Genomic DNA, 25,156 nt, shown 5'->3' with positions numbered 1-25,156 from the left:
GAAGGGAGGGTGAAGGGAGGGGACATAGCACACACAGACGTACACACAGTATTGATGTGGGTAATTGTGTTAAATTACTGCTTCTAAAAGTAGTGTTTACAGTGTGTGTGAGTCCATTTTTGACAGTGCCAAAGTCACTAATGGTATTGTCCCTTGTATGACCTTGTGTACTAGAACCAAGTAGCAGTCAATACTCACATTTCCTAAGGCCAGGTTTGATCCTGCACTCCCCACCATGATCCACACTGCAGGGATAAGCAGAGGAATGATGAAAATACACTTCACCTGTTGATAAGTGACTTAGCATATGACTTTCTAAGTAAACATGTTGTTTCTATCTTTATCATCAGAGGTGTATTCCAGAAAGCAGGTTTTACAAACTCTGAGCCGAACCCTGAACTCTGACTTGGCAAGGCTGCCCTGCCCCGCAGCCTTGACCCCCACCAGTTTGCCTACAGATCCACAGGAGACGCAGTGGCAACAGCCCTCCATGCCGCTCTGTCACACCTGGAGCGGCAGGGGAGCTATGTGCGGATGCTCTTTGTGGGTCACAGCTCTGCATTCAACACCATCCTCACACACAAGCTGGTGGTCAAGCTGGGGGACCTCGGGCTCCCTTATACCACAGGTGGATCAGCAGCTTCCTGTCAGGTCGCAGACAGAGAGTCAGAGTGGGCCATCACACATCCACGGCCCTTAGCCTCAGCACTGGCTCCCCCCAGGGCTGTGTGCTGAGTCCCCTGCTCTACTCCCTCTACACACACGACTGCACCCCTGTCCATCACAGCAACACCTTTGTGAAGTTTGCCGATGACACCACAATGGCAGGTCTCATCTCTGGGGGGGATGAGTCCGCCTACAGAGAAGAAGTGGAGCGGCTGTCGAATTGGAGCACGGCCAACAACCTTCTCCTTAACACTGCAAAGACAAAATAACTCATAATAGACTACAGGAGAAAGAAGACTGGGATCACACCATTGACCATCAGCGGGATCAGTGTGGAGAGGGTGGCAGACTTCCGCTTCCTGGGGGTCCACATACAGGACAGCCCATCCTGGAGTGTGGACACCTCTGAGCTGCTGAAAAAGGCCCAGCAGAGACTGTACTTCCTGAGGATACTCAGGAGGAGTAACATCACACAAAGACTGCTGGTGTCCTTTTACCGAGCCTCCATTGAAAGTATACTCACATACTGCATAGGCATTTGGTATACCAACTGTACAGTGGCTCAGAGGAAAACGCTCCAGAGGGTCATTAACACCGCTCAAAAGATTGTTGGCTGCCCTCTCCCCGCACTGGAAGACCTACACAGATCCCGTTGTCTCAAAAGAGCCCAGAACATCATAAAAGACACTTCACACCCTGGGCACTCACTGTTTGAAATGTTGCCATCAGGCAGACGGTACAGATCAATCAAGGCAAGGACAAACAGACTAAAACACAGTTTCTATCCAACTGCAATAACCACTGTTAATGCTGGCAAAACATAATGTGCACAATGTTATGTTTTGTATTATGTAATGACTGTGGATGTATGACTGGTGTGTTGTTTATGGTACTGTCTCAGGTATATTTATTCTTATGTATTAGTTATTCTTATTTATTTATTTTATTGTATTTATTGTATTTATTAATTTTATTTAACAATGTGAATGAAATGTAATTTTAACACTTTAGTAATTTTATCCTTTTATTGATTTTTAGGCCAATGAATGTTGCATTGACTGGAAGCACTTTAATTTTGTTGTACCTGTGACAATGACAAATAAAGATCTATCTATCTGTCTACTTGATGAACCCTGAGATGGGAAGCTCAGAGTTATCGGTTCCAGAACAGCTGGTCTGAGTTAGTTCAATTCTAATTCACTGGAATTAGAAATTCTCTTGCGTGCAGGCGAGTATGAAGACATTTTCAGAAAAGCAAAAAAACAACTGCAACAGCAAAAGAGAGGCAATTGTTCATTCAGTACATTTCAAAGCAGTATATTAATTTGACATTTAACCACATATCTTACTACAGGTGCAGAATAAATGGAACAATCCTATGGGCACATAACACACTTAATAGCAGCTGAAATATAAAAACAAATATTATATTCAAAACAGATAGGGCATATTTTGCTCATGCCAACAGACACATGGATGATTGAATCATATTTGACAGGATTAAACCAAGTAAATATCATTGAGAGGCTCTCAACTTCTAGTAGCTTTCATCCCCAACAGAATAAATGTTGTCTCACCTAATATCCTGCTTAGTAGATGAACATTTGACTTGTAGTGGGGTAACAGAAAAAAGGCAGAGGAGGGCACCACCTCTGACAGAGGCAGAAGAGCTGGCTCTGAGCCATAATGCTGGGCGACCAGTGGCTGAAGGCATCCCTGGAGGGAGCTCATCCAAGCCTATCACCCCCGAGGACACAAGTGCCCACATAACATGTTAGTGTTTTCATTTTGGGGGGTTCATTTCTCCCAACAGTTATTGATGGTGTTATCTGCCTTGTTGAGCCTTCTGCCAAACCGGAACCCCTTGCAGTTGTAACTTTTCAATACTGCAGAGAATTTGCAGAACACAGTAGTTTAAAGTACAGTAAAACAGAATGCTCTTCATCACAGAATGATAAAGATATGTTGTCTGCTGCCACAGAGAGGGATTCAGAAAGACCTACAGTGGTATACATCTTCATGTATGGTAGCTACTGAGCTACACTGTTCTATCCCCATTCTTGTGTGGAATTATGAGTTAGACATGTAGGGAGTCAGGTGGCTGAGCGGTTAGGGAATCGGGCTAGTAATCAGAAGGTTGCCGGTTCGATTCCTGGCCAGGCGAAATGACGTTGTGTCCTTGGGCAATGCACTTCACCCTACTTGCCTCGGGGGAATGTCCCTTTACTTACTGTAAGTCGCTCCGGATAAGAGCGTCTGCTAAATGCCTAAATGGTAATGGTAAACATGTACATTGAAGTGATGAGAAAAAAGAATGAATGGTAAAACAACTCCTCTCCTTTTTAATGACATTACGAGAAGGAGGGTCCATCAACCTCCACAGCACAGATTAACAGTCAGATGTTCAGTAAATGCCAGGTTAGCTCTGCATGGAAAACTGTACAATTTAATGTCATCCGTAAGTGTTATATGGCTTCAACAACAATCAGGTTGATGAGGAAAGGACACCCCATGTCTGACAGTTGCTTCAGGCTCAGCATGAGGGAGGGGAGAGGGAGAAACTCTGGTTTGTTAAAGAAAAGCTGCCAGCAAGCAGGTGAGGTTCACAGTCAGTTACCGTGGTAACATACCCAAAGTTTTCAGTGTTTCCCATACATTGATTTATTTGTAGCGGCCCACCACATTAAACGATTGAGCACCACAAATTTAGAAAATTGTGTTTTTGCTTTTACTGTTGAACATCGCAAAATAAATAATCATTGTAGAGCTACGCGCAGTGCACTGATTCACTCAGCCCCTTCTTGCCCCGCTCGCGTTCTCTCTCTCTCACTACAACAGACCCGTCTGTGAATAGCCACTCTCTCCGTGCACACTCTGAATCAATGCACGGGTCAAACAGCTTTTTCCCTCAGAGACAACAGGACAATCAATCCGGAGTTTACGAACGGTTAGGTTTTATTGTTTAGATGTTTAGTGGGGAATTGGTTTGGCAATCTTAAGGATGGGAAAAGAGTGTGTGTTTTGAGTAGTGTGGCCTGTGATGAGTATGAACTTGCATAACAAGGAGTTTGATAGACAAATCAACAAGATTGTCTAAGCATAAAGGAGGGGGGTCCTGATAGCTTACAGCTGTGAAGGCTCAGAAAGTCAGGATTTAAGAGCTATAAAGGAAGGACCCTGAAGGACCAAAGTCATATCTCAACAGTGACAGGTCATGCTGACCTAGGCCAGAAGCTGAAACAGAAACTGGTTAAGATGAGGTGACTGGGGGTGAATGGGAGTTGAAGATACAAACAAGGACATAGAGAGGGGGGCGATTAGTAGAGAGGGGGCTTTTCCAGTAAGAGAGAAGTTCATCAACAACTTTATCAGCCAGATGATGCGTAAGCAGTTTTGGGGTGGATAGGAATGGGTTAAAGAACCTTCCAGAATGTTCTAGGATTGGGAAATATTAAGACACAGGGCGGGGGGTCTGATCCTCATATCTGTCTATATAATGAGATGTCCAATGAACAATGAGGATCTTTTGTCTTCTGTCTCCTGTATACTGCATTTGCCGTGCTGAATAAACCATCAAGAAACATTGCTTTGAAAGATACTCCGTCTCAGACTATTTTTAAGAAACCTTCTGATATTCTACAACACAAGCATGGAAGGATCAACCAACCCTGACATAAACATAGTTAGAAATAACAGTTATTATAAAACAAGTGGGTTCTAGCGACTTATTTAGCTGTTTCTGATTGGACGAGAGACGTTCCATGAGTTGAAATATCCCAGGACATCCCAACTCTGACTTTTCACAGCTAATAATGAATCACTCTGCGATGAAACATTCGCGTTGATACAAATAAGTAACCATAACAACAGGGACGAGTCAAAGCCTCCATTTACAATTTTGAAAGACTTTAACAAGCTAACTTGTATTTACAACAATGAGTGACTTCAATATTTATTTTATGTTTCTTTTCAGAATGTACTGTGTCAGTGTCACGTAACCGCTCATCTCACATCCCATTCGCTATTCACCTCGCTAGTCAATCTACTTCAGACAGGCTGCGGCCAACACGGCAGTAGCAGCAACTCTAGCTACACATAGCCGATTATTTTCTTCTTAAAAATCTTGATTTTATTTGGGGACAATGACATGGCTCGATAGCTGGTTAGTCTTGTTGATAAACATACTGTCAAATTATAATTACTGTTTGGAGAAAATGTCAACTTTGATGCAGTCATCTCACATCCATTTGCTGTAGGCTACTGTATTAAACTCGCTCCACAGGCTGCAGCCATACTGTAGCCTAGTACTGTACTAACGCTAGTAGCCTAGCTATATGGCCACTTTGTTCGTGAAAGTCTTGATATTGATTTTGGGACAGTGACATGGCTGGTTAGCTAGCAAATCTTCTTGTCAACCGTACACAATGTTATTGCCTTTGAATCTTGCTAGCATAACGTTAGCTTTCGGGATAATAGCTCAGCTGACGTTGACAATGGAACTATTGTTTTTGTTGCGGAGGAACAATGGCGAAATAAACATGTTTTTAATCAATAACTTTGTGTTTAAATGTTAATTGGTTGACTATAAAATTGTTTTATAAAAGCAATATAGTACTCGTGAGAGTGGGGTAGGTAAGGGATATTCCCACTCAGCCTCTGGCCTCGTGGCTACGGCCGAACACCACCCGTGGGAATATCCCTTACCTAATGTTACCCCACTCGCACGAGTACTATATTGCTTAAACATCAGTAAGTTTAAACACAAAGCTCACTGATGGTTAATATAGCCAGAACTGTGTAGTACGGCTGCACAATTAATCACATTTTAATCACGATCTCGATTTTGTCTTCCCACGATCAAATTTGTGTGATGGAGCGATATTTAAAATGCGGCATTCTTTGGCAAAGCCAATCTAGCGCTCCGTAAACCATAGGTGCGTTTGACATCGGCTGCAAGAAACGACCAGCGAGATTTGCTGCTTGCAGTCAGGGAAGAGTTATAAACGGCTGCGTAAAGTCGGACATTCCTGCTTCCTGGTTTTCTGCGTTGACGTCAGTCATGGCCGATCAAGCACTGTTTGCTTACTTCATCACTGATGAACTGCATGGTATAATTAGCCTACGTGACAAAAAAAGTTGTTTTGGTTAAAATCAACAAATAATCATGATAATTAATCGTGATCTCAATGTTGATCAAAATAATCGTGCTTATCATTTTGGCCATAATCGTGCAGCCCTAGTGTGTAGGTTATCCTTTGATGATCAATTCCAAAAATGCTTTCAACAGATTTAATCCACCAACATTACTATTTTACTTGTAATGCCGCAAAGTGCTGAACCATTACAATTTATAGTACTTTGAGCCCTTGCAGCCTCTTGCACTCAATCACTTACTAGGTGACATCAAGTAAGTGTGTGAGGGTTTAGGGGGGACATTGGGATTGGGCCTTAGTATCATCATTCTCTGCACAAAGGTGTCCAAAACTGATCAAGTAAATATAATAATATTTGTAGTTAAATACATTTGGCAAATATAACAATATGAGTCCAACATAATGTTTATATTATATGAAGCTATTTTGCGCTCAAATTAATGTTTTTTTTTTTTTCTTGTTGAAGTCCTTAGCTACATTCACTTCAAACCGACACTAGGACCTAGGTTTGAGCTGAGCTACATTTTACAACGTCTGCTTTAAGTTACCTCACTTTCTGGAACTAAAAACCCAGAGTTTCCCTCATCTCAGGGTTTAAAAACTCTGTTTTCATTAAACTCGCTTTCTGGAATAGAACCCTGTAAATAGGGATATAGGGAGTCAGGTGGCTGAGCGGTGAGGGAGTCGGACTAGTAATCCGAAGGTTGCCAGTTCGATTCCCGGTCATGCCAACTGACGTTGTGTCCTTGGGCAAGGCACTTCACCCTACTTGCCTCGGGGGAATGTCCCTGTACTTACTGTAAGTCGCTCTGGATAAGAGCGTCTGCTAAATGTAAATGTAAATACAATTATGATTGTGGCTACAATCATAGTTGAACCATATTGTACATTGTATAGTAAACATGCAGCTTTTAATTCTATCATCATAATACAAAATACATCATACAAACATCTCCTTACTTGAGTTTCTCCAGTCTGCAGTGTGGATCCTCCAGTCCAGCAGAGAGCAGCTTCAATCCTTTTTCTCCTGGATGATTGTAGCTCAGGTCCAGTTCCCTCAGGTGGAAGGGGTTGGACCTCAGAGCTGAGGCCAGAGAAGCACAGCCTTCCTCTGTGACCAGACAGCCTGACAGCCTGTAGAAAGCGGATCAATGTTGTGACAGAATCCATCTGGGCCTCCAGAGTGAGTCAGCACAGAGGGGTTCATTTGGCAGGTGCTGTCATAGCTGCACCTCCCCCTCATTAGACAGAGTGACCCACGTTATCCGACTAATTCAAGATAGGTTCAAGTAGACAAGGTAATTGCGGGTGCACCCACTAAACAAATCCAAGTTTACTTTTTTGACATTGTTATGAATACAGACAATTCATCTATATATTTGTACAACATGGTTTTTGTATTGGGAATGTTGGGATGATAATAGAAAATCGAGGATAAAGAACAAGTAACGTTGCTCAACAATTAAATCAGTTCAACAATTCAATCAATTAGCCAATTCCCTGGCCTGAATATGTCCACTATTTTAAACAGTTATCATATTACAAAGCAAGAAATAGTCATACCTCCTTGTTTCAATTGAAACTTTATGTACAAAATAAACGCTTGTATTACATTTAGTCATTTAGCAGACGCTCTTATCCAGAGCGACTTACAGTAAGCAGAGGGACATTCCCCCGAGGCAAGTAGGGTGAAGTGCCTTGCCCAAGGACACAACGTCAGTTGGCATGACCGGGAATCAAACTGGTAACCTTCGGATTACTAGCCCAATTCCCTAACCGCTCACCGCTCAGCCACCTGACTCCCAGTATGATTTTAATGTAAAGCTAAATTATAGTATTTAATATTTAAATATCATTTGTTTCCGTTTTTTATGTGCCCCTCTGATTAAACTCTGGCCCCACCTTGGACCCCCCCCCCCAGTAAAATGTGTCTAGAACCGCCACTGAGGATACGTGCTGCAGCCATTCAGCATGTGTACACGTACTTAGCCTGAAGTTTATTTCGGCCTAAAGTTTCAGCTGCAACGCTGCTCTTTAGAAGTTGAACACACCTTTATTGGTCATTTGCACAGATCACAAAAGGTAACATTGGCCATTGAATTCCTTGAGGTTGGTCTTGCTACATGTAACATAACATTAAAGCAAAAAGAGAACAGAATGCAGACAAGAATGTTACAACTTTAAACTAGAATATATATATATTTAGCAAGAATATAAAATGTTGAAATACAGAAAGACATTGGCATGATGGTGTTAAACGATTAACAGTTATCCATGAACAGCATCCGAATATAACAGTTCCTCTTCTCTCAGGATGGAGTGCAGAGCCGACAGGCAGTTATGTTGCTCTTTTGTAGCAGAATATCCCTTACAAAAAAGAAGTATACTTCAAGTTTATTTTGTAAGTATACTTAGTGTAAAAAGTATACTATTATCATGTTACTTACAGTATACTAGCAGTGTACTTATTCATATACTATTTTTGTACTTATTTATATACTATTTTTGTACTAAGTAAACTGAATTGGCCCACTTTTTAGGTCACTTCGTACACTTTAAAGTACACTTATAGTGTATTTCAAGGTTTACTTTTGAATACTGTAAAGTAGCCTGTGTAGTGCACTTTCAGTTCATCAAGTATACTTCCTAAAGAGCCTCAAAGTGTACTTTGCAATACTTTTACGTGAACTTTCAATTAATGTAAGTACTTCAAGAAAAAAAATTATAAATACAATTTTACTATTACTTACTAATAGTGATGGGTTGTTCGCGACGGAGCCGGCTCTAAGAGCCGGCTCTTGTAGGTGAACGTTGGGAGCTGGCTCGCATATCTGAAGAGCCGACTCTATTTTTAATAGATTAATATAGACTATAAAAATGTTATGATTATGAAATAATGAATTTTAATTGTATTTAAAATAATTGACTAATTCAAAGAACAAAATAATACTTGCACACGATCATCCTCACATTCTGTTTCTGTCAATCATACATGCGGTGTCAACCAATTATACTGCATGAGGGAGGGCCGAGCCAACTCACACAAACTCAGTTAGACGAATAGTCGAAACTCTGAGAAAAGCCATAACAAATCAATGCATTTTTAAAGACATTCTGGTTAAGGTAGAGTATGATTTCATTTAATAATTGAATTCAAATTGTTTTCACACCTATCATAGTCAAATTCATAGTTAAACATTTATTTTTTAAAGAGCCGTTCGGGAGCCAAAAGAGCCGGCTCTTTTCAGTGAGCTGAGCCAAACGAGCCGGCTCACGGAAAAAGAGCAGGAATGCCCATCACTACTTACCAGTGTTGGGAGTAACGCGTTACAAAGTAACGCATTACTGTAATTCCACTACGTTTAGCGGTAACGAGCATGTAACGAAGTATTTTTTTAAATCAATTAACGCAGTTACAATTACTGAAATTTAAATGAGTTCGTTACTCGCGTTACTCTCTTTTGTGAAAAATGAACACTTGCAGACAAGAAGACAAGATAGGCCTACTTTAGCTGCTTCTGATCTGACATCGCAGGACCTTGGTGGCGCAATGATACACCAATCGAATCAATCAATGAGCATTAAACCACATCATGGCCGACAGTGCGGATAGAATGAGCTTTCTCTCCTGGAAGTATGGACATTACTTTTCGCTCGTCGAAAGTAAAGACAAAAATGTAGTGGTGAGTTGTAAATTATGTGCAGGTGCAAAGACCCTATCCACATCTAAGAGTAGCAATTCCAATCTTATGAAGCACCTGTTGAAACAACACGCTTCGACAAAGCTAGTAGCGAAAGACCCCAGCCCTACGGATGCTGAAGGCGCCACTCCATGCAAACAACCAAGGCTAGACTTTACACGGACTGCAGTGCAGCCGATAAGCCAGGCAGAGCTGAATAAATTGATTGCTAGGTATGTTGTCGATGACATGCATCCTCTGTCAACTGTCGAGTCAGTTGCCTTCAGGCAACTAATAAGCAAAATTCCGGTGATAAATGGAGGCTCGGGGCAAATGTGCAGGAAGACGTTTTCCAGCTATTTAGACAGAGAATATGCGAAAATGCAGGTCGAGCTAAAAAAAACATTTGAGGGTTTACAAGATGTCTCTACCACAGCAGACATCTGGACTGCTTACAATAAAAGCTTTCTAGGTGTAACTGCACACTGGATTAATCCAAACAACATGCTACGTGGGAAATCAGCCCTGGCATGCCAGAGATTCAAGGGCCGACATACGTATGACATTATTGCAACCGAAATAGACAACATCCACTCATCCTATGGCCTATCTTTCAAAGTGACAGCAACTGTTACTGACAATGGCTCTAATTTTGTCAAGGCGTTTCAAATGTACCAGCCACCTGAGCCAGACACTGAAGATAATTTGGAGGAGGATGAGGCGACTTTTACAAACCTTGGGGATGTGCTAGATAATGCTGTCGATGTCAATGACGTGGTTTTACCCCCGCATCACAGATGCGCATCGCACACATTGAACCTCATCTCATGCACTGATGTCGATAAGTGGCTAATGTCAAAGCCAGAAACGAAATCTATCTACAGAAATGCTACCACAAAATGCGCAGGGCTGTGGAACAAGGCAAGTCGGTCAACGGTGGCTTCGGAGATTGTCAACGACGTTATTGCTAAGAAGCTGCTTGTACCTTGCACCACCAGGTGGAATTCGTTCTATGATGCGGTAGCTCGAATTTCTGAGATACCTGTGGCCGAATTGAATACAATATCCTCCCAACTTCAGATGAAATGCATCAATGAAAGGGAACATCAGGTCCTTAAAGAGTATTGTGTTGTGATGAAGCCACTTACTGTGGCTCTTGACATTCTGCAAGGCGAGGACAATTGTTTTTACGGAACACTCTTGCCCACTCTGGAGACGTTGATGTCTAAGACTCTGGATTTAAAAAAACACCTTGCAATCCTTGATGGCCTACCAGAGGCAATTGTTCAGGTAAGAGCTGCTATTTTATTTTGCATTTTTATGTATCCAATCAATAGCTCAGTTGCATTTATTTGTGTCTACATAATGTGAAGTATTTATAAGTGCAGGTCAATTTAGTAGTGACTGCTCTGTAATAAGATTTATGCTATATGCCAAATATGTATAATACACTTGTTTTTAAGACTTGTTTTAATACTCTTGTTATGTCTTTTGTGTCATGTATTTCAGGCAATCAAAACCAGATTTGCACGTGTTCTTGAGGATAATGATGCTCTACTAGCTGCTGCAACCCTACCCAAGTTCAAGTTACGTTGGCTGCGTGGCCAGGAGAGGAAGGACCTTGTAAAAGCAAGTCTAGTAGCAGAATGCAGAAAATATGTCCCAGAGCAGGATGAGCACCCAGGGGAAACCCCAACAACACAGCGCCGGCCATCTACCAAAGAGGATGAATTCTTTAGCTTTGATGAGAGTGAGGAGGATGCCTATGTCTCTGTTGAAAATGAAGTAGCTGATTACTTTAAATCAGGAGCCACAGGGATGGACGCTCTGAATCAGTTTCCCATAATAAAGAAAGTTTCACTTAAATATAATGCAGCCACTCCATCCAGTGCCCCAGTGGAAAGACTCTTTAGCCTTGGGAACCTGATTCTCTCTCCAAAGAGGAATAGGCTCTCAGATCAAAAGTTTGAGAAGCTTCTCCTCTTGAGGTACAATAACTGGTTTGAAAGCTAGCAATGTTGTGGCTACTGGTCAGAGGTGAGAGAAGAGACTTGTTAGCCCATTTTTACGTTTGTTGAGAATCTCATCTCTTATCTGTATTTAGCTTTGCCTTATGAGGCATGTTTGTTAAAACATTTTGTTAACCTTTTGTTAAATCACATACTCAATTATATGCAGCACCTCAAGGCACCTTTGTTTTCTCTTTTAATTAGTGTTAATACTGTAGGCCAATCACTTTTATTTCATTGGGCCTAATGCGGTTAAAAAAACACTGTTAAATGACTGAGACAGTTATTTTGTATTAAGTTAAGTATTAAAAGGGACTTTTGTACTACTGCTTGATTTGAAAGCCTGTTGCCCTGTTGATTACAATAAATAGGTCTAAAAAATATGTTTATTGTGTTTGACTGTTCAGTACTGTTCATTACATTAAAAAAGCAGACATAAAAGTAACTTAAAAGGTACTTTCCCTAGTAACTAATTACTTTTGATATACAGTAACTGGTAAAGTAATTAAATTACCTTTAAAAGAAGTAACTAGTAACTGTAACTAATTACTAATTTTCAGTAACTTGCCCAACACTGCTACTTACTAATATTTTATAATGTTTAGGAGCCCCTCAAACGCCTCAGAATATAAGTCACAAAGCGAGAACGGGGCCCTTGCAAAGTTAAACTGCAGTTTCTTAGCTGAAAGAAGCTATTCACTGTGTTGTAGTGATGGGTCGTTCGCGAACGATCCGGCTCTAAGAGCCGGCTCTTGAAGGTGAACGTCGGGAGCTGGCTCGCATATCTGAAGAGCCGACTCTATTTTTAATAGATTAATACAGCCTATGAAAACTAAATAATTATGAAATAATGAAATTTAATTGTATTTAAAATAATTGACTAATTCAAAGAACAACAAAAAAATACTTGTAGGCTTAAAGGCGCACACGATCATCCTCACATTCTGTTCCTGTCAATCCTGCATGAGGGAGGGCCGAGCCAACTCACACACAGTCAGAGAGTAGTCAAAACTCGGAGGAAAGCCACGACAAATCAAAGCATTTTTTAAGATATGTGTTTACGATCGAGTATGATTTCATTTCATAACTTAATTCAAGTTGTTTTTTCACACCTATCATAGTCAAATTCATAGTTAAAACATGTATTTTTTAAAGAGCCATTCGGGAGCCAAAAGAGCCGGCTCTTTTTAGTGAGCTGAGCCATACGAGCCGGCTCACGTAGAGGAGCCGGAATGCCCATCACTTTTGTGTTGACGTTGGAAGAATCCAGCTCTTTTTATGAAACGTAACAGTAATTTAACTCATGGTTACAATGGTAAACCACCACAACAATGACCACGCAACAAAACACTACATTCTAAGCAGACACATTTAAAAAACGAAAGTCATTAAGTTACATTTGTATTTCGAACAAACTGCAAACTTATCAGCACATTTTTAACACTATTTACCGCCTTGCATCATGGGAATTGACCAGCCAATGAGCCACGCTATCTTCATTTTTTCACGTCGTTATTTCGTTCTTCAGTCAGTTTGACAGTATAACCTTCAAATGCATAATGCAACCCTTCTGTCTGCTTCTTTCTCAAGTAGCTTTTTCTTTTTTTCCATTAATACTCCAATTGATAACTAGGGTACAATTTCTAGGGAAATTGTAGGGTGTGCTTGCTTGAGTCGGTTGCACAGGGTCCGTTTTAGAATTACATTTTTTAAACTGATATTTCTGTATATTTTATATTAAAATGGAGTGGAGTCAGGTGGCTGAGCGGTTAGGGAGTCGGGCTAGTAATCTGAAGGTTACCGGTTCGATTCCCGGCTCTGCCAAATGACGTTGTGTCCTTGGGCAAGGCACTTCACCCTACTTGCCTCGGGGGAATGTCCCTGTACTTACTGTAAGTCGCTCTGGCTAAGAGCGTCTGCTAAATGACTAAATGTAAATGTAAAATGCATACTTATTATTTATAAAGATTACATAGATTTAAAAGCATCTCTTTTTTTGCTGCTCATTTACAACTGAAAATACTAGTGAAGTGTAGAATGAAATAGATCTTCTCATTTCACCTGCAAGAGGCAGCGTCATCGTTGAATCAAAACGAATACATTTGGCAGACCGGTGTAAAAATTGACATAATCTCTATGACTTAAACGTCCTTTTAAGTTTTTCCCTTCTCGTGATATTTTCAAGCATTTAGCCTACTCGTTGCATTCATTCATTAACAAAGAACCCCCTTTGAAGATTATTCTACAACGTTACCGGGCAGTAGAAGATGGAATCGCGATTCAAACAGTACCAGCTGCTAACTGAAAATATGCCCCCAAAAACGTAAATAAGCTTGACATTTATTTAGTGGAAAATCGCTTTCATAAAAAGCTCACTGGTAGCAATCATTGTCAGTAACAACGCAAAGTGCGATATAACCCTGTGTGGAGAAGCTGCCCCGGTAAATTGTACTACTACAGTACAGTAGACTACTGCTGTGTTCGTCTTGGTAGCGATTGCGTTGATTGAATTGGATTTAACGTTCCGTTGTACGGTTTAGGCTGAAATTAATTATTTTCATGAACAGATTGACAAAGTTTAGGCTGTGGCAATGAAGTTCAGGTTAGTAGTTAGATAGACTTTTGATTTAAGTAAGGGGAGTGCCGAACATGTTCTGTCGCCGTTTGACTTCCTACAGCTGTGTAGATGTTTTTGTAGTGTCTCGCGTAGGCTACAGCGTTGCAGTGAGCCTACACCCACAAATCGTTTACTTGTAATGTAATGTCATAATAAATCCTACAACGAAAATGTATTTGTGAGGAATGTTTATTTTAAGGATTGAAAACAGATGCATCATAGACCATAGTATGTGTTGCCCGGGCAACAGAGGCTGATGTCATGATGCTAATGCTTCAGTGAAATGGTAGACTACCGTTTCCGAAAGTAGATGTGGGCCTACATCCTTAATAATATCAGCTAATATTGTACATTACTTTTCACAATTGTGTTTCACATCACAAAGTAAAATGAGTAAATAGTTATCACCCTGGCCTCTTTGCTTGTGGCGTTTCTGCAGCTGCCTTGCAGTAAAGCTATAGTTAGCCTAGCTATCCCCCAAGAAGGGTTGCCAGGTCTGTGTGACAAAATCAGCCCAATGGCCAATCAAAACCAGCCCAAATATCAGAACTCAAAATATGCCCCTGCCAAACCATATACACTGCTTTTAAAGTCCAACAGCATTGCTATCATTGCCAAATGTATTGTAATATCTACAAAGTAACACCAAATGTTTAGTATGCCAGCATTAAAAGCAGTTTTCAGGAGGTTTTCTCTGGAGACTGAGAGCATTAGGCACGTGTGCACACGCACAGTGCGTGTGTGTATGTGGGCTTGTCCCATGTCAATGTGTGTACATGCTGATCTGGAGTCATTTTGGTAGGATTTGGGTATAAATAAATTATTTCATTTAAAATATGGATTTTTATTTAAAAATATTCATGTAATTTACATGCAAAATAGGTCTACCCGAACCAGCGGACAAGAAATTCAACCCGCGGCAACACTTCAAAAGTAGCCCAATTCCGCGGGAAAACCGCGGACCTGGCAACACTGCCCCCAAGTTAACAGACGCGAAACTAATGTTCTGCTACAGGTAGTCACGCGTTTTCGTGACGTTAGTGACGTGGTGACGTTAGTAACGTCAGTGACTGTGGCTAGCAAATTAGCCACCGTTAGCTTCACTTTTCACCACAAAAACGCAATTTATACTTCAGAATCAGAATCAGAATCAGAAAGGGATTTATTCGCCATGAAAGTTTGCACAGACAAGGAATTTGCTTTGGCAGGAAGGTGCATACAATAAACATATACCTAAAATTTAAATATGTGGACTAACTATACTAAGGTTACATAAACTAGCAGTACTAAGTGGGATAAATATAAGTTGCCGTAAATTACAATATAAAAATACAAAAATACAAATATTACAAAAAATACAAATGTACAAGATACCATGTTGTGGTGCAGTGCAAAAGCAGTGTGTTTTAAGCAATAAGTCATTTGAGTCAGTGTGGTCCCTTGGCCTTGTTGAAGAGGCCAACAGCGGAAGGGAAGAAACTGTTTTTGTGGCGTGAGGTATTGGTCCTGATGGACCGCAGCCTTCTGCCGGAGGGGAGTGACTGAAACAGGGAGTGTCCAGGGTGGGAGGAGTCGGCCACAATCTTCCTCGCTCGCCTCAGGGTCCTCGAGGTGTGCAGGTCCTCGAGGGTAGGCAGATTGCAGCCAATCACCTTCTCAGCAGTACGGATGATACGCTGCAGTCTGCTCTTGTCCTTGGCAGTGGCAGCAGCGTACCAGACGGTGATGGAGGAGGTGAGGATGGACTCAATGATGGCTGAGTAGAAGTGCACCATCATTGTCTTTGGCAGGTTGAACTTCTTCAGCTGCCGAAGGAAGTACATCCTCTGTTGTGCTTTCTTGATGAGGGAGCTGATGTTCAGTTCCCACTTGAGGTCCTGGGAGAGGATAGTGCCCAGGAAGCGGAAGGACTCCACAGTGTTGACTGGGGAGTCACACAGGGTGATGGGGGTGAGTGGGGCTGTGTTCCTCCTGAAGTCCACAACCATCTCCACTGTCTTAAGAGCATTGAGCTCTAAGTTGTTCTGGCTGCACCAGGTCACCAGGTTGGCCGCTTCCCACCTATAATCAGACTCGTCTCCACCAGAGATGAGCCCAATAAGGGTGGTGTCGTCCGCAAACTTCAGGAGTTTGACGGACGGATGACTGGAGGTGCAACTGTTGGTGTACAGGGAGAAGAGCAGAGGAGAAAGGACGCAGCCCTGAGGTGATCCGGTGCTGATGGACCGGGAGTCAGAGACTTGTGTTCCCAGCTTAACGCACTGCTTCCTGTCAGACAGGAAGTCTGTGATCCACCTGCAGGTGGAATCAGGCACGTTCAGCTGGGAGAGCTTGTCCTGAAGCAGGGCGGGGATGATGGTGTTGAAGGCAGAGCTGAAGTCCACAAACAGGATCCTGGCATAGGATGCTGGGGAGTCCAGGTGCTGTAGGGTGAAGTGGAGGGCCATGTTAACTGCATCGTCCACAGACCTGTTGGCTCTGTAGGCAAACTGCAGGGGGTCCAGTAGAGGGTCAGTGATGGATTTAAGGTGTGCCAGCACCAGGCGCTCGAAAGACTTCATTACCACAGAGGTCAGGGCGACGGGTCTGTAGTCATTATGTCCTGTTGGCCTTGGCTTTTTGGGCACAGGGATGATGGTGGAGGACTTGAGACAGGCTGGCACATGGCATGTCTCAAGGGAGGTGTTAAAGATGTGGGTAAACACCGGAGACAGCTGGTCAGCGCAGTGCTTGAGGGTGGCTGGAGAGACAGAGTCCGGCCCAGCTGCTTTGCGGGGGTTCTGCCTCTTGAAAAGTCTGTTAACTTCACCCTCCTGAATGGAGAGAGTCGTCACTGTAGAGGGGGGGAGGTGGGAGGCCTCCTGGGTGGGAAGGGGTAGTTCAAGACTGTCCAATTGTCTTTCAAATCTGCAGTAGAACTCATTCAGGTCGTTGGCCAGGCGGGAGTCGTTAGTGGAGTGGGGGGCTCTGGGCTTGTAGTTGGTAATTTGCCTGAGCCCTCTCCAGACAGAAGCAGAGTCGTTTGCAGAGAATTGGTGTTTTAGCCTCTCTGAGTACAGTCATTTAGCCTCCCTCACCGCCTTGCTAAACCTGTTCTTTGACTCCTTGAAACTGTCTTTGTCCCCACTCCTAAACGCGGCCTCTTTCTCTGACCTCAACCTTCTGAGTTTAGCTGTAAACCAGGGTTTGTCGTTGTTGTAGCTTACCCTGGTGCGTGTTGGTATACAGCAGTCCTCACAGAAGCTGATGTATGATGTCACAGCCTCTGTGAGCTCATCCAGACTATTGGTAGCAGTCGTGAACATGTCCCAGTCAGTGCAGTCCAAGCACGCCCGCAGATCCTCCATAGCTTCACTGGTCCACTGTTTTGATGTCCTCACAGCAGGCTTACAGCGCTTTAGCTTCTGCCTGTATGCAGGAATCAGGTGGACCATGGCGTGGTCAGAGTGACCCAGTGCTGCTCGGGGGACCGCATGGTATGCTTTGCTGATTGTAGAGTAGCAGTGATCCAGGGTGTTTCCTTCTCTGGTAGGGCATTTGATGAATTGTCTATATTTTGGGAGTTCTTGAGTGAGATTGCCTTTGTTAAAGTCGCCTAGCACAATAACCAAGGAATCCGGATTTTCATGCTCCACACTCAGTATCTGGCTGGCGAGCACACGTTGAGCCTCGTTAACGCTAGCCTGCGGAGGCATGTAGACGCCAACCAGAATGAATGATGCAAACTCTCGTGGCGAGTAAAAAGATCTACAGTTAATAAAAAATGATTCCAGATCAGGAGAACAGTGCTGCAGAATCACTGTCACATCTTCACACCAGCCACTGTTAATGTAAAAACAAATACCACCGCCTTTCGTTTTGCCAGAGAGCACAGGGTTACGATCCGCTCTCAGCAGTTTGAAACCTGCTAGCTGTAGCGCAGAGTCTGGGATCAGTTCACTCAGCCATGTCTCCGTAAAGCACAAAACGGAAGATGAATGAAAGTCTCTGTTTTTCCACACCAGTAGCTGAAGTTCATCCAGTTTGTTGCTCAGTGAACGCACGTTGGAGAGAAATATCCCCGGTAACGCTGTGCGTGCCCCACGCCGACGGAGTCGCACCAGAGCACCGGCTCGTTTGCCTCTCCTACGGCGCTTCGCTGCTAGGACAAAGCCGAGGGTGGCTTTGACTATAATTCCCACTAATTCCGCCGCTGGAAGCAGAAAAGTGGGAAATAAATCCACAGGAGTTGTAGTCCTGATGTTTAGAAGTACTTCTCTAGTTAGAGAACCCCGGAAATCTTGGCAGAACACTGAATTAACAGACAAAACAAGACAAAAAAGAGCGCACCTAACGACCGAGGCAGCCATCATCGGCGCCATCTTGGAAGCAACCATGCAACGGAACGTAAATAAAAATACAACCAACGCAATCGCTACCAATACGAAACTTTTGACACCTAGGTTGTCTATGTAGTCCAAATATTGACTGATCCTTAGGGGGGCGAAAATAAACAATAATAAATAATATATATAGCAGACGACTTCTCCTCCTTCTTTGAGAAAAAAGTCGCCGACATTAGCAGTCGGTTCCCTGAACCCACCTTTCCTACCCTCTCACCCTCCATGACTGACCCAACTAAATGTCTAAACTCTTTTTCTCCCCTGTCTGAGGCAGAGATCTCTGACCTCATTCTCTCTCATCGCCCCACCTCCTGTCCCCTTGATCCTATCCCCTCCCCTCTCTTTCAAACCATCTCCCCCTCCATCATAACTTTTCTTCTCCATGTCCTAAACTCCTCTCTTACCTCTGGCACCTTCCCCTCTGCCTTCAAACAGGCTTGAGTTACCCCTCTACTCAAAAAACCCTCCCTTAACCCCGCCGTCCTCCATAACTACAGACCGGTATCACTGTTACCCTTCCTTTCAAAAACAATTGAACGTGCTGTATCTAACCAACTGTCTAACTTTCTCTCTCAGAACAACCTGCTTGACCCCAACCAATCGGGCTTCAAGACTGGCCACTCCACAGAGACTGCCCTCCTTTCTGTCACCACTGCCCTCCAGTCTGCCAGAGCGGCTTCCAGGTCATCTGTCATCATTCTGCTGGACCTTTCTGCAGCGTTTGATACGGTTAACCACCAGATCCTGCTCGCCAGACTTTCTGAGATGGGCATCACTGGCACTGCACTCCAGTGGATCTCATCCTACCTGTCGGGAAGATCCTACCAGGTTTCCTGGGGAGGCAAACTGTCAGGCCCTCGCCAGCTCTCCACTGGTGTCCCACAGGGCTCCGTCCTTGGACCCCTCCTCTTCTCTCTGTACACCACCTCACTTGGACCAATCATCACATCCCATGGCTTCTCCTACCACTGCTACGCTGACAACATGCAGCTGTACCTGTCGTTCCCCCCGACCGATCCGGGGATCTCAGCTAGGATTGAGGCCTGCCTCACAGACATCTCCGCCTGGATGACCGAGCACCACCTCCAGCTGAACCTCGCCAAAACAGAACTTCTCATCATCCCGGCTAAACCCTCCATCTCCCACGATCTCTCAATCACCCTGGGATCTGCGACGGTGACCCCTTCATCCTCTGCCAGGAACCTTGGGGTTACCATGGACGACGAGCTCTCCCTCACGGCCCACATTGCTGCGGTCTCCCGGTCGTGTAGATTCACCCTCTACAACATCCGGAAGATCAGGAGATACCTGTCTGAGCACTCCACCCAGCTGCTAGTCCAAGCACTTGTCCTCTCCAAGTTGGACTATTGCAACTCGCTGCTCGCTGGTCTCCCAGCATGTGCAACCCGCCCTCTTCAGAGGATTCAGAACGCAGCGGCCCGCCTGGTCTACAATCTACCCAGACGCTCCCATGTTACCCCGCTCCTCATCTCTCTCCACTGGCTACCTATCATGGCCCGTATCAGATTCAAGACCCTGGTATTGACCTTCCGAGCAGTGAACGGGACTGCACCCGTCTACATCAAGTCTCTCCTGCAGCCTTACACCCCCACCCGTCACCTACGGTCTTCTTCAGACAACCGCCTGGTGGTCCCACCGCTCAAGACCGCCCGGTCCCAACACAAGCTCTTCTCCTGTCTGGCCCCCCAGTGGTGGAATCAACTCCCCACCTCCATCAGAGATACTGACTGTCTCTCCACCTTCAAGAAAAGGCTCAAGACGCACTTGTTCCGGGAGTACAACGGTACTAAGGAATGGTTCGCTTGACCCGATGTTAGTTTCCTCAAGGATCACAATGACTCTTGCTTAGAGACTTGTTGCTCTTGTGGTTAGTGGTAACTGATTTAAATTTTTGTTCTCGCTGTGATATATTGTTTTTATTACTGTTGCTTGCTTTTTTTCCACAGGTACACTTGCACTTATAGCGGTTCATGTTGTTTAATTGTAACTTTTTTAACTACATGCTCTTATGGTTCTTCCCTTTGGCACTTACTTTGGCTGTTCACAATGTGTGCTTCATGTTTTGGCTACTCGCAATGTTTTTTGGCTATCTTGTTGTTATGATCAGTGACCTATGCACTTTTTAAAGCTCTCTCTTGGAAGTCGCTTTGGATAAAAGCGTCTGCTAAATGAATAAATGTAAATGTAAGAGATAAGAGTGCAATGGACAGCTTGGACAGCCATCTAACTAGACAACATTCCTAATAATGTTGAATACTCAAATTATCTAAACTACAGACCATAGCATTACACATATCAAAACAGAACAGAACTAAAACCGGGCTATAAGCCGCTTCAAAATATAAGCCGTACAACCACAATAAAACTGTAAAATCGGGGTACAAGCCGTGGCTTTATTTCCGAAAAGTACGGTACTTTAAAAGTGATAATTTTTTGTTCAAATACACAGTTACAGATCAAACTTTTTACCTAGTCAAACCCTACTACTTGTGTGTTTTGTGTGGTCTGGTCTTGACCGGTATTGCCCTGCCTTAGTCTTGGACTTGACTCGGTATCGCCCAGTCTTGGTCTTAGTCTTGACCCGGTCTCGACCCCTCAAAGTCTTGGTCTTGTCTCGGTCTCGATACACCTTGGTCTGGGTTTAGGTGGTCTTCACTACAACACTGTCCCCTGGTCCTGACCTCCTGCCTGGCCTGATTCCGAACCTGCCTGCTGCCCTGTACCTTAATGACTTGTGGATTACGACCCTTGACTGCCCTGACTATTCATTGGCCGGACCCCTTGTACCTTTAATAGACCACAAACTTACAAACAGTGTGTGATTCAGTGCGTGGTGTGAGATTATAACTATAGTTGTGTCATGTTGAACATGAATACAGACCTCAGTGTCTCAAGCTTGCAGAGTCGATTCCCCAGTCCAGCAGAGAGCAGCTTCATGCCTGAATTCCCCAGGTTGTTGTTACTCAAGTCCAGCTGTGTCAGATCTGAGGAGGGGAGAGCTGAGGCCAGCGCTTCACAGCACCCTTCTGAGAGGTTACAGTCATTCAGCCTACATGACATAAGGAGAACATGAGACATCATCAGAGTCATAGTTTGTATTATAGGATCATATGATAATCAAACACTATCACAATATGTGCTGTTGTAATATTATAATTTAAAAAATCAAATGCCTTATACATACAGAGCAGTTTTGGAGTCTTTGACCACTGGCAGGAGCCTCAGAAGACCTTCCTCTGATCTGGAGTATATCTTCAGGTCAAACACGTCCATCTTCTCTTCTGAAGTCAGCAACACAAAGACCAGAGCTGACCACTGTGTAGATGAGAGCTTATTCTCACTGGAGGGACTTCCTGAGCTCAGGTAGTGTTGGATCTCCTCCACTAGAGAATGGTCATTCAGTTCATTCAGACAGTGGAACAGATTCATGCATCTTTCTGGAGAGGGATCCTCGCTGATTTTCTCCTTGATGTACTTGATTGTTTTCTCATGGCTCTGTGTATTGTTTCTTGTCTGAGTCAGTAGACCTGTTAAGCGAGTCTGATTGGACTCCATTGAGAGGCCCAGGAGGAAGCGGAGGAAGAGGTCCAGGTGTCCTTTCTCACTTTCTAAGGTCCTGTCCACAGCACTCTTGTAGAATCTGACAGCCGGTTGGAGGAAGGGTATTCTCTTGTAAAATTGTTTTTCCATTACATTCACATGGTCTTTAATGAATGACAGAAACACATGCAGAGCAGCAAAAAGCTCCTGGATGGTCAGATGGACAAAGCAGTACACCTTCTCCTCACCACCCCATTTATCTTCTGAAAAGATTTCAGTGCACATCCCAGAGCAGTTTGCAGCTCCTTCAACATCAATGCCACACTTCTTCAGGTCTGCCTCGCTGAAAATCAGGTTGCCATTTTCCAGTTGTGTGAAAGCCAGTTTCCCCAGTGATCGAATCATCTTAATGTTATTTTTGTCCCAGGGTGCATCAGTCTCCTCTTTCCTGTTGTACTTCACGTTCATCTTTCTGACTTGGTCAACCAGGAAGTGTATGTAAACTTGAGTCAGATTCCTGGGCATCTCTTTTTCTCCACAGGTCTTTAAAACTGTTGCAATAATGAAAGCGACGACTGGAATATGGCACATGATGTAGAGGATCCTTGATGTCTTTATGTGTGAGATGATTCTCCTGGCCAAGATCTCATCACTGCATCTCTTCATGATGTACTCATCCTTCTGATCATCATTGAACCCTCGTACCTCCGTCACCAGGTCAACACACTCAGAAGGGATCTGATTGGCTGCAACAGGTCGGGACGTTATCCAGAGGAGAGCAGAAGGAAGCAGATCTTTCATGATCAGGTTTGTCAGCAGCACATCTATGGTCTTTGGCTCTGTGACATCTTCACAGCTCTCGTACTTCTTGTAGTTGAGGGGCATCTGGAACTCATCAAGACCATCCAAGATAAACAGAACTTTCAATTCTGTCTTGTTTTCTTGTCCCCTTGTGAAAATGGCGGCAATAAACTCTTTCTCCATTTCTTTGAAGCATTTTTGAATGACACCAATCAAGGTGTGCTTCTCTTGCTTCAACAAATTCAGCTGTCGAAAAGGCAGTGGGAAAATGAAATCAATGTCTTGGTTTTGTTTTTTGTTTGCCCAGTCCAGAGTGAACTTCTGTGAAGAAAACGTTTTGCCGATGCCAGCGATTCCCTTGGTCAGAACTCTTCTGACGATTTTGTCTTGTTCATCTGGGGATTTGAAGATGTTGTTGAATTTGACTTTTTTCTCTGACCCTCTAATCTTCCTGTATTCTCCCTCAATCTGTCGCACTTCATGTTGGTCATTGACCTCTCCACCTCCAGCCTCTGTGATGTAGAGCTCTGTGTAGATACTGTCCAGGGAGATTTTCTCGCCATGCTGTTTCATCCCATCAACTATTTCTTCATACTTAGATTTGAGTAGTCTTTGATGTTTGCGTTTCTTGAATTTGAAAATTACTGTATATTCATCTACAGATAAAAAAACATACACATGTGAACTCAACTGTTTAAACATTTTACATTAATTCATATCATTCAAATACAATTAAGATATCCCAATTTGAAAGTGATTTAAGAGCCTTATATCATAGCCTCTTCATTACAAGATTAATTTGGGAAAGGTTCATTCATTTTTTGTATGGTGTCTTTATGATTGATGATGATTGTAATTATTATTCATGTAATGCACTTTATTCTATCCATCACATTCAGTTCTCTACCTTCTACATTATCTACAGAAAAGTTACCAGTACAGTAAAATGAGCCTACTATTTTATCATGATCATTATTTATGTACCATGACAGTCTATTTTATTATGATCATTTTTTATGTACCATGACAGTCTATTTCATCACGATCATTTCTTGTGTACCATGACAGTCTATTTCATCATGATCATTTCTTGTGTACCATGACAGTCCATTTTATCATGATCATGTCTTATGTACCATGACAGTCTATTTTATCATGATCATTTCTTATGTACCATGACAGTCTATTTCATCATGATCATTTCTTATGTACCATGACAGTCTATTTGCTCTGAGGGGTTTCCACCAGGAGCAGCAGCATGGCCTCCAGTCTCAGTCGTGTTGGAGGAACCCTGGACTTTCTGAGGAAGACAGGAAGTTGAACTGTTCCCACCAGCCTCCTCAGCACCACTGACACCTGTGAGGAGAGGGAAGACAGGAAGAGTCAGGGCTGTCTCATCCTCTCAGGTGTTACACTCGGTGGAGCTGTGGGTGACATGTAAGGATCATGTCCTGTATCTGAGCTGGGTTTCCTGTCCTGTGTGGACTGGGGTTGGTGTTAGCATGCTGGACTACCACCAATATAATGTCACCTTGTTTAGTTAAGAGAAGGGTGTCAGTTGTCCTTACAGTGTCTGCAGTCCTAAGTGATAGATACACATGCAGAATAACACTGCAGACACAAAGAAGGGCGACATCTCCTCTACACTGCATTTCTGGCAGTGAATACAACATATTTCTAGATATAATGTATACCAACTTATGACATTGCAGCATGCATTATCACTGCATTGTTGTTTTTATTTCCAATTTGGGATAAAATAATAATACCCATAAAACACTTACTCATCAGCCACTCAGCAAGATTATTCTGATCCATCTTTCCCAGGATCTCCACAGTGATCTTCAGAGCTCCTTCAAGTCTGTATGTCTCCACCATCCTATCCACTATGTCTGTTCTCGCAGCTTTCTCCAACCTGCTCTTTGGGATGGGATCAAACCCATCCAGAACTTTCTTCTTCAGGAACCACTGAAACGTCTTCAGATCGTCTTCCCCGAGCTTCTCCAGAGTTCCCAACAGGTGTTCTTCATTACTTGTGGCCATTGTAGATCACTGGAGAGAGTGGATCATGTACTGCTTAGTAGAAGTAAACAAAAGTACAAAAATGGCAAACAGAGTTTGACTGACAATAGTTGTTCCTTTTGTGAAGATTTTGAGAATCAATTGCTATCAAATAGTTAACCACTTTGACATCTACAAAGGAAGTAAAACAATGACTTTCCTCTCGTAAAGTAATAAAAGACCCAGTCACTGCCTGTGCACCTTCCTGATTCTCACACAGCCTAAG

The 25,156-nt window shown here is 43.2% G+C and overlaps 2 protein-coding genes across 7 annotated transcripts in view; both read right to left on the bottom strand.

Moving 5' to 3' along the window:
- The window catches only part of LOC136942520 (NACHT, LRR and PYD domains-containing protein 3-like), a 303,339-nt gene that overhangs the window by 125,175 nt on the left and 153,008 nt on the right, over positions 1–25,156 (bottom strand). For 4 of the 6 annotated variants that reach the window (XM_067235479.1, XM_067235472.1, XM_067235463.1 and 1 more), the window contains 2 exons: positions 24,654–24,921; positions 24,082–24,225 (listed from right to left, as the gene is read on the bottom strand). In XM_067235479.1, the coding sequence (XP_067091580.1) occupies positions 24,082–24,225; positions 24,654–24,912 (403 nt within the window). In that variant the 5' untranslated portion in view covers positions 24,913–24,921. Of the gene's footprint in view, positions 1–24,081; positions 24,226–24,649; positions 24,922–25,156 lie in introns of all 6 variants that reach the window. The other 2 variants (XM_067235511.1, XM_067235506.1) reach the window with 2 other exon arrangements.
- On the bottom strand, positions 21,294–23,520 carry LOC136945175 (protein NLRC3-like). The gene is made up of 3 exons (XM_067238978.1): positions 21,713–23,520; positions 21,410–21,577; positions 21,294–21,315 (listed from the first exon to the last, which is right to left on the bottom strand). The coding sequence occupies exons 1-3, from the start codon at positions 23,440–23,442 to the stop codon at positions 21,294–21,296; spliced, it is 1,920 nt and encodes a 639-aa protein (XP_067095079.1). The 5' UTR covers positions 23,443–23,520.

This window comes from Osmerus mordax, chromosome 1 (assembly GCF_038355195.1).
Source record: "Osmerus mordax isolate fOsmMor3 chromosome 1, fOsmMor3.pri, whole genome shotgun sequence".
Lineage (NCBI taxonomy): Eukaryota > Metazoa > Chordata > Actinopteri > Osmeriformes > Osmeridae > Osmerus > Osmerus mordax.
Note: the sequence above shows the minus strand (reverse complement) of the source record. Positions and strands in the feature narration are given on the sequence as shown.

Coding starts and splice junctions, on each gene's coding strand:
- LOC136945175 (XM_067238978.1), bottom strand. CDS start 23,442: ATGAAACAGCATGGCGAGAAAATCTCCCTGGACAGTATCTACACAGAG. Junction 21,578..21,712: donor AAAGACTCCAAAACTGCTCT/GTATGTATAAGG, acceptor TATGTCATGTAG/GCTGAATGACTGTAACCTCT. Junction 21,316..21,409: donor TGCAAGCTTGAGACACTGAG/GTCTGTATTCAT, acceptor GGTCTATTAAAG/GTACAAGGGGTCCGGCCAAT.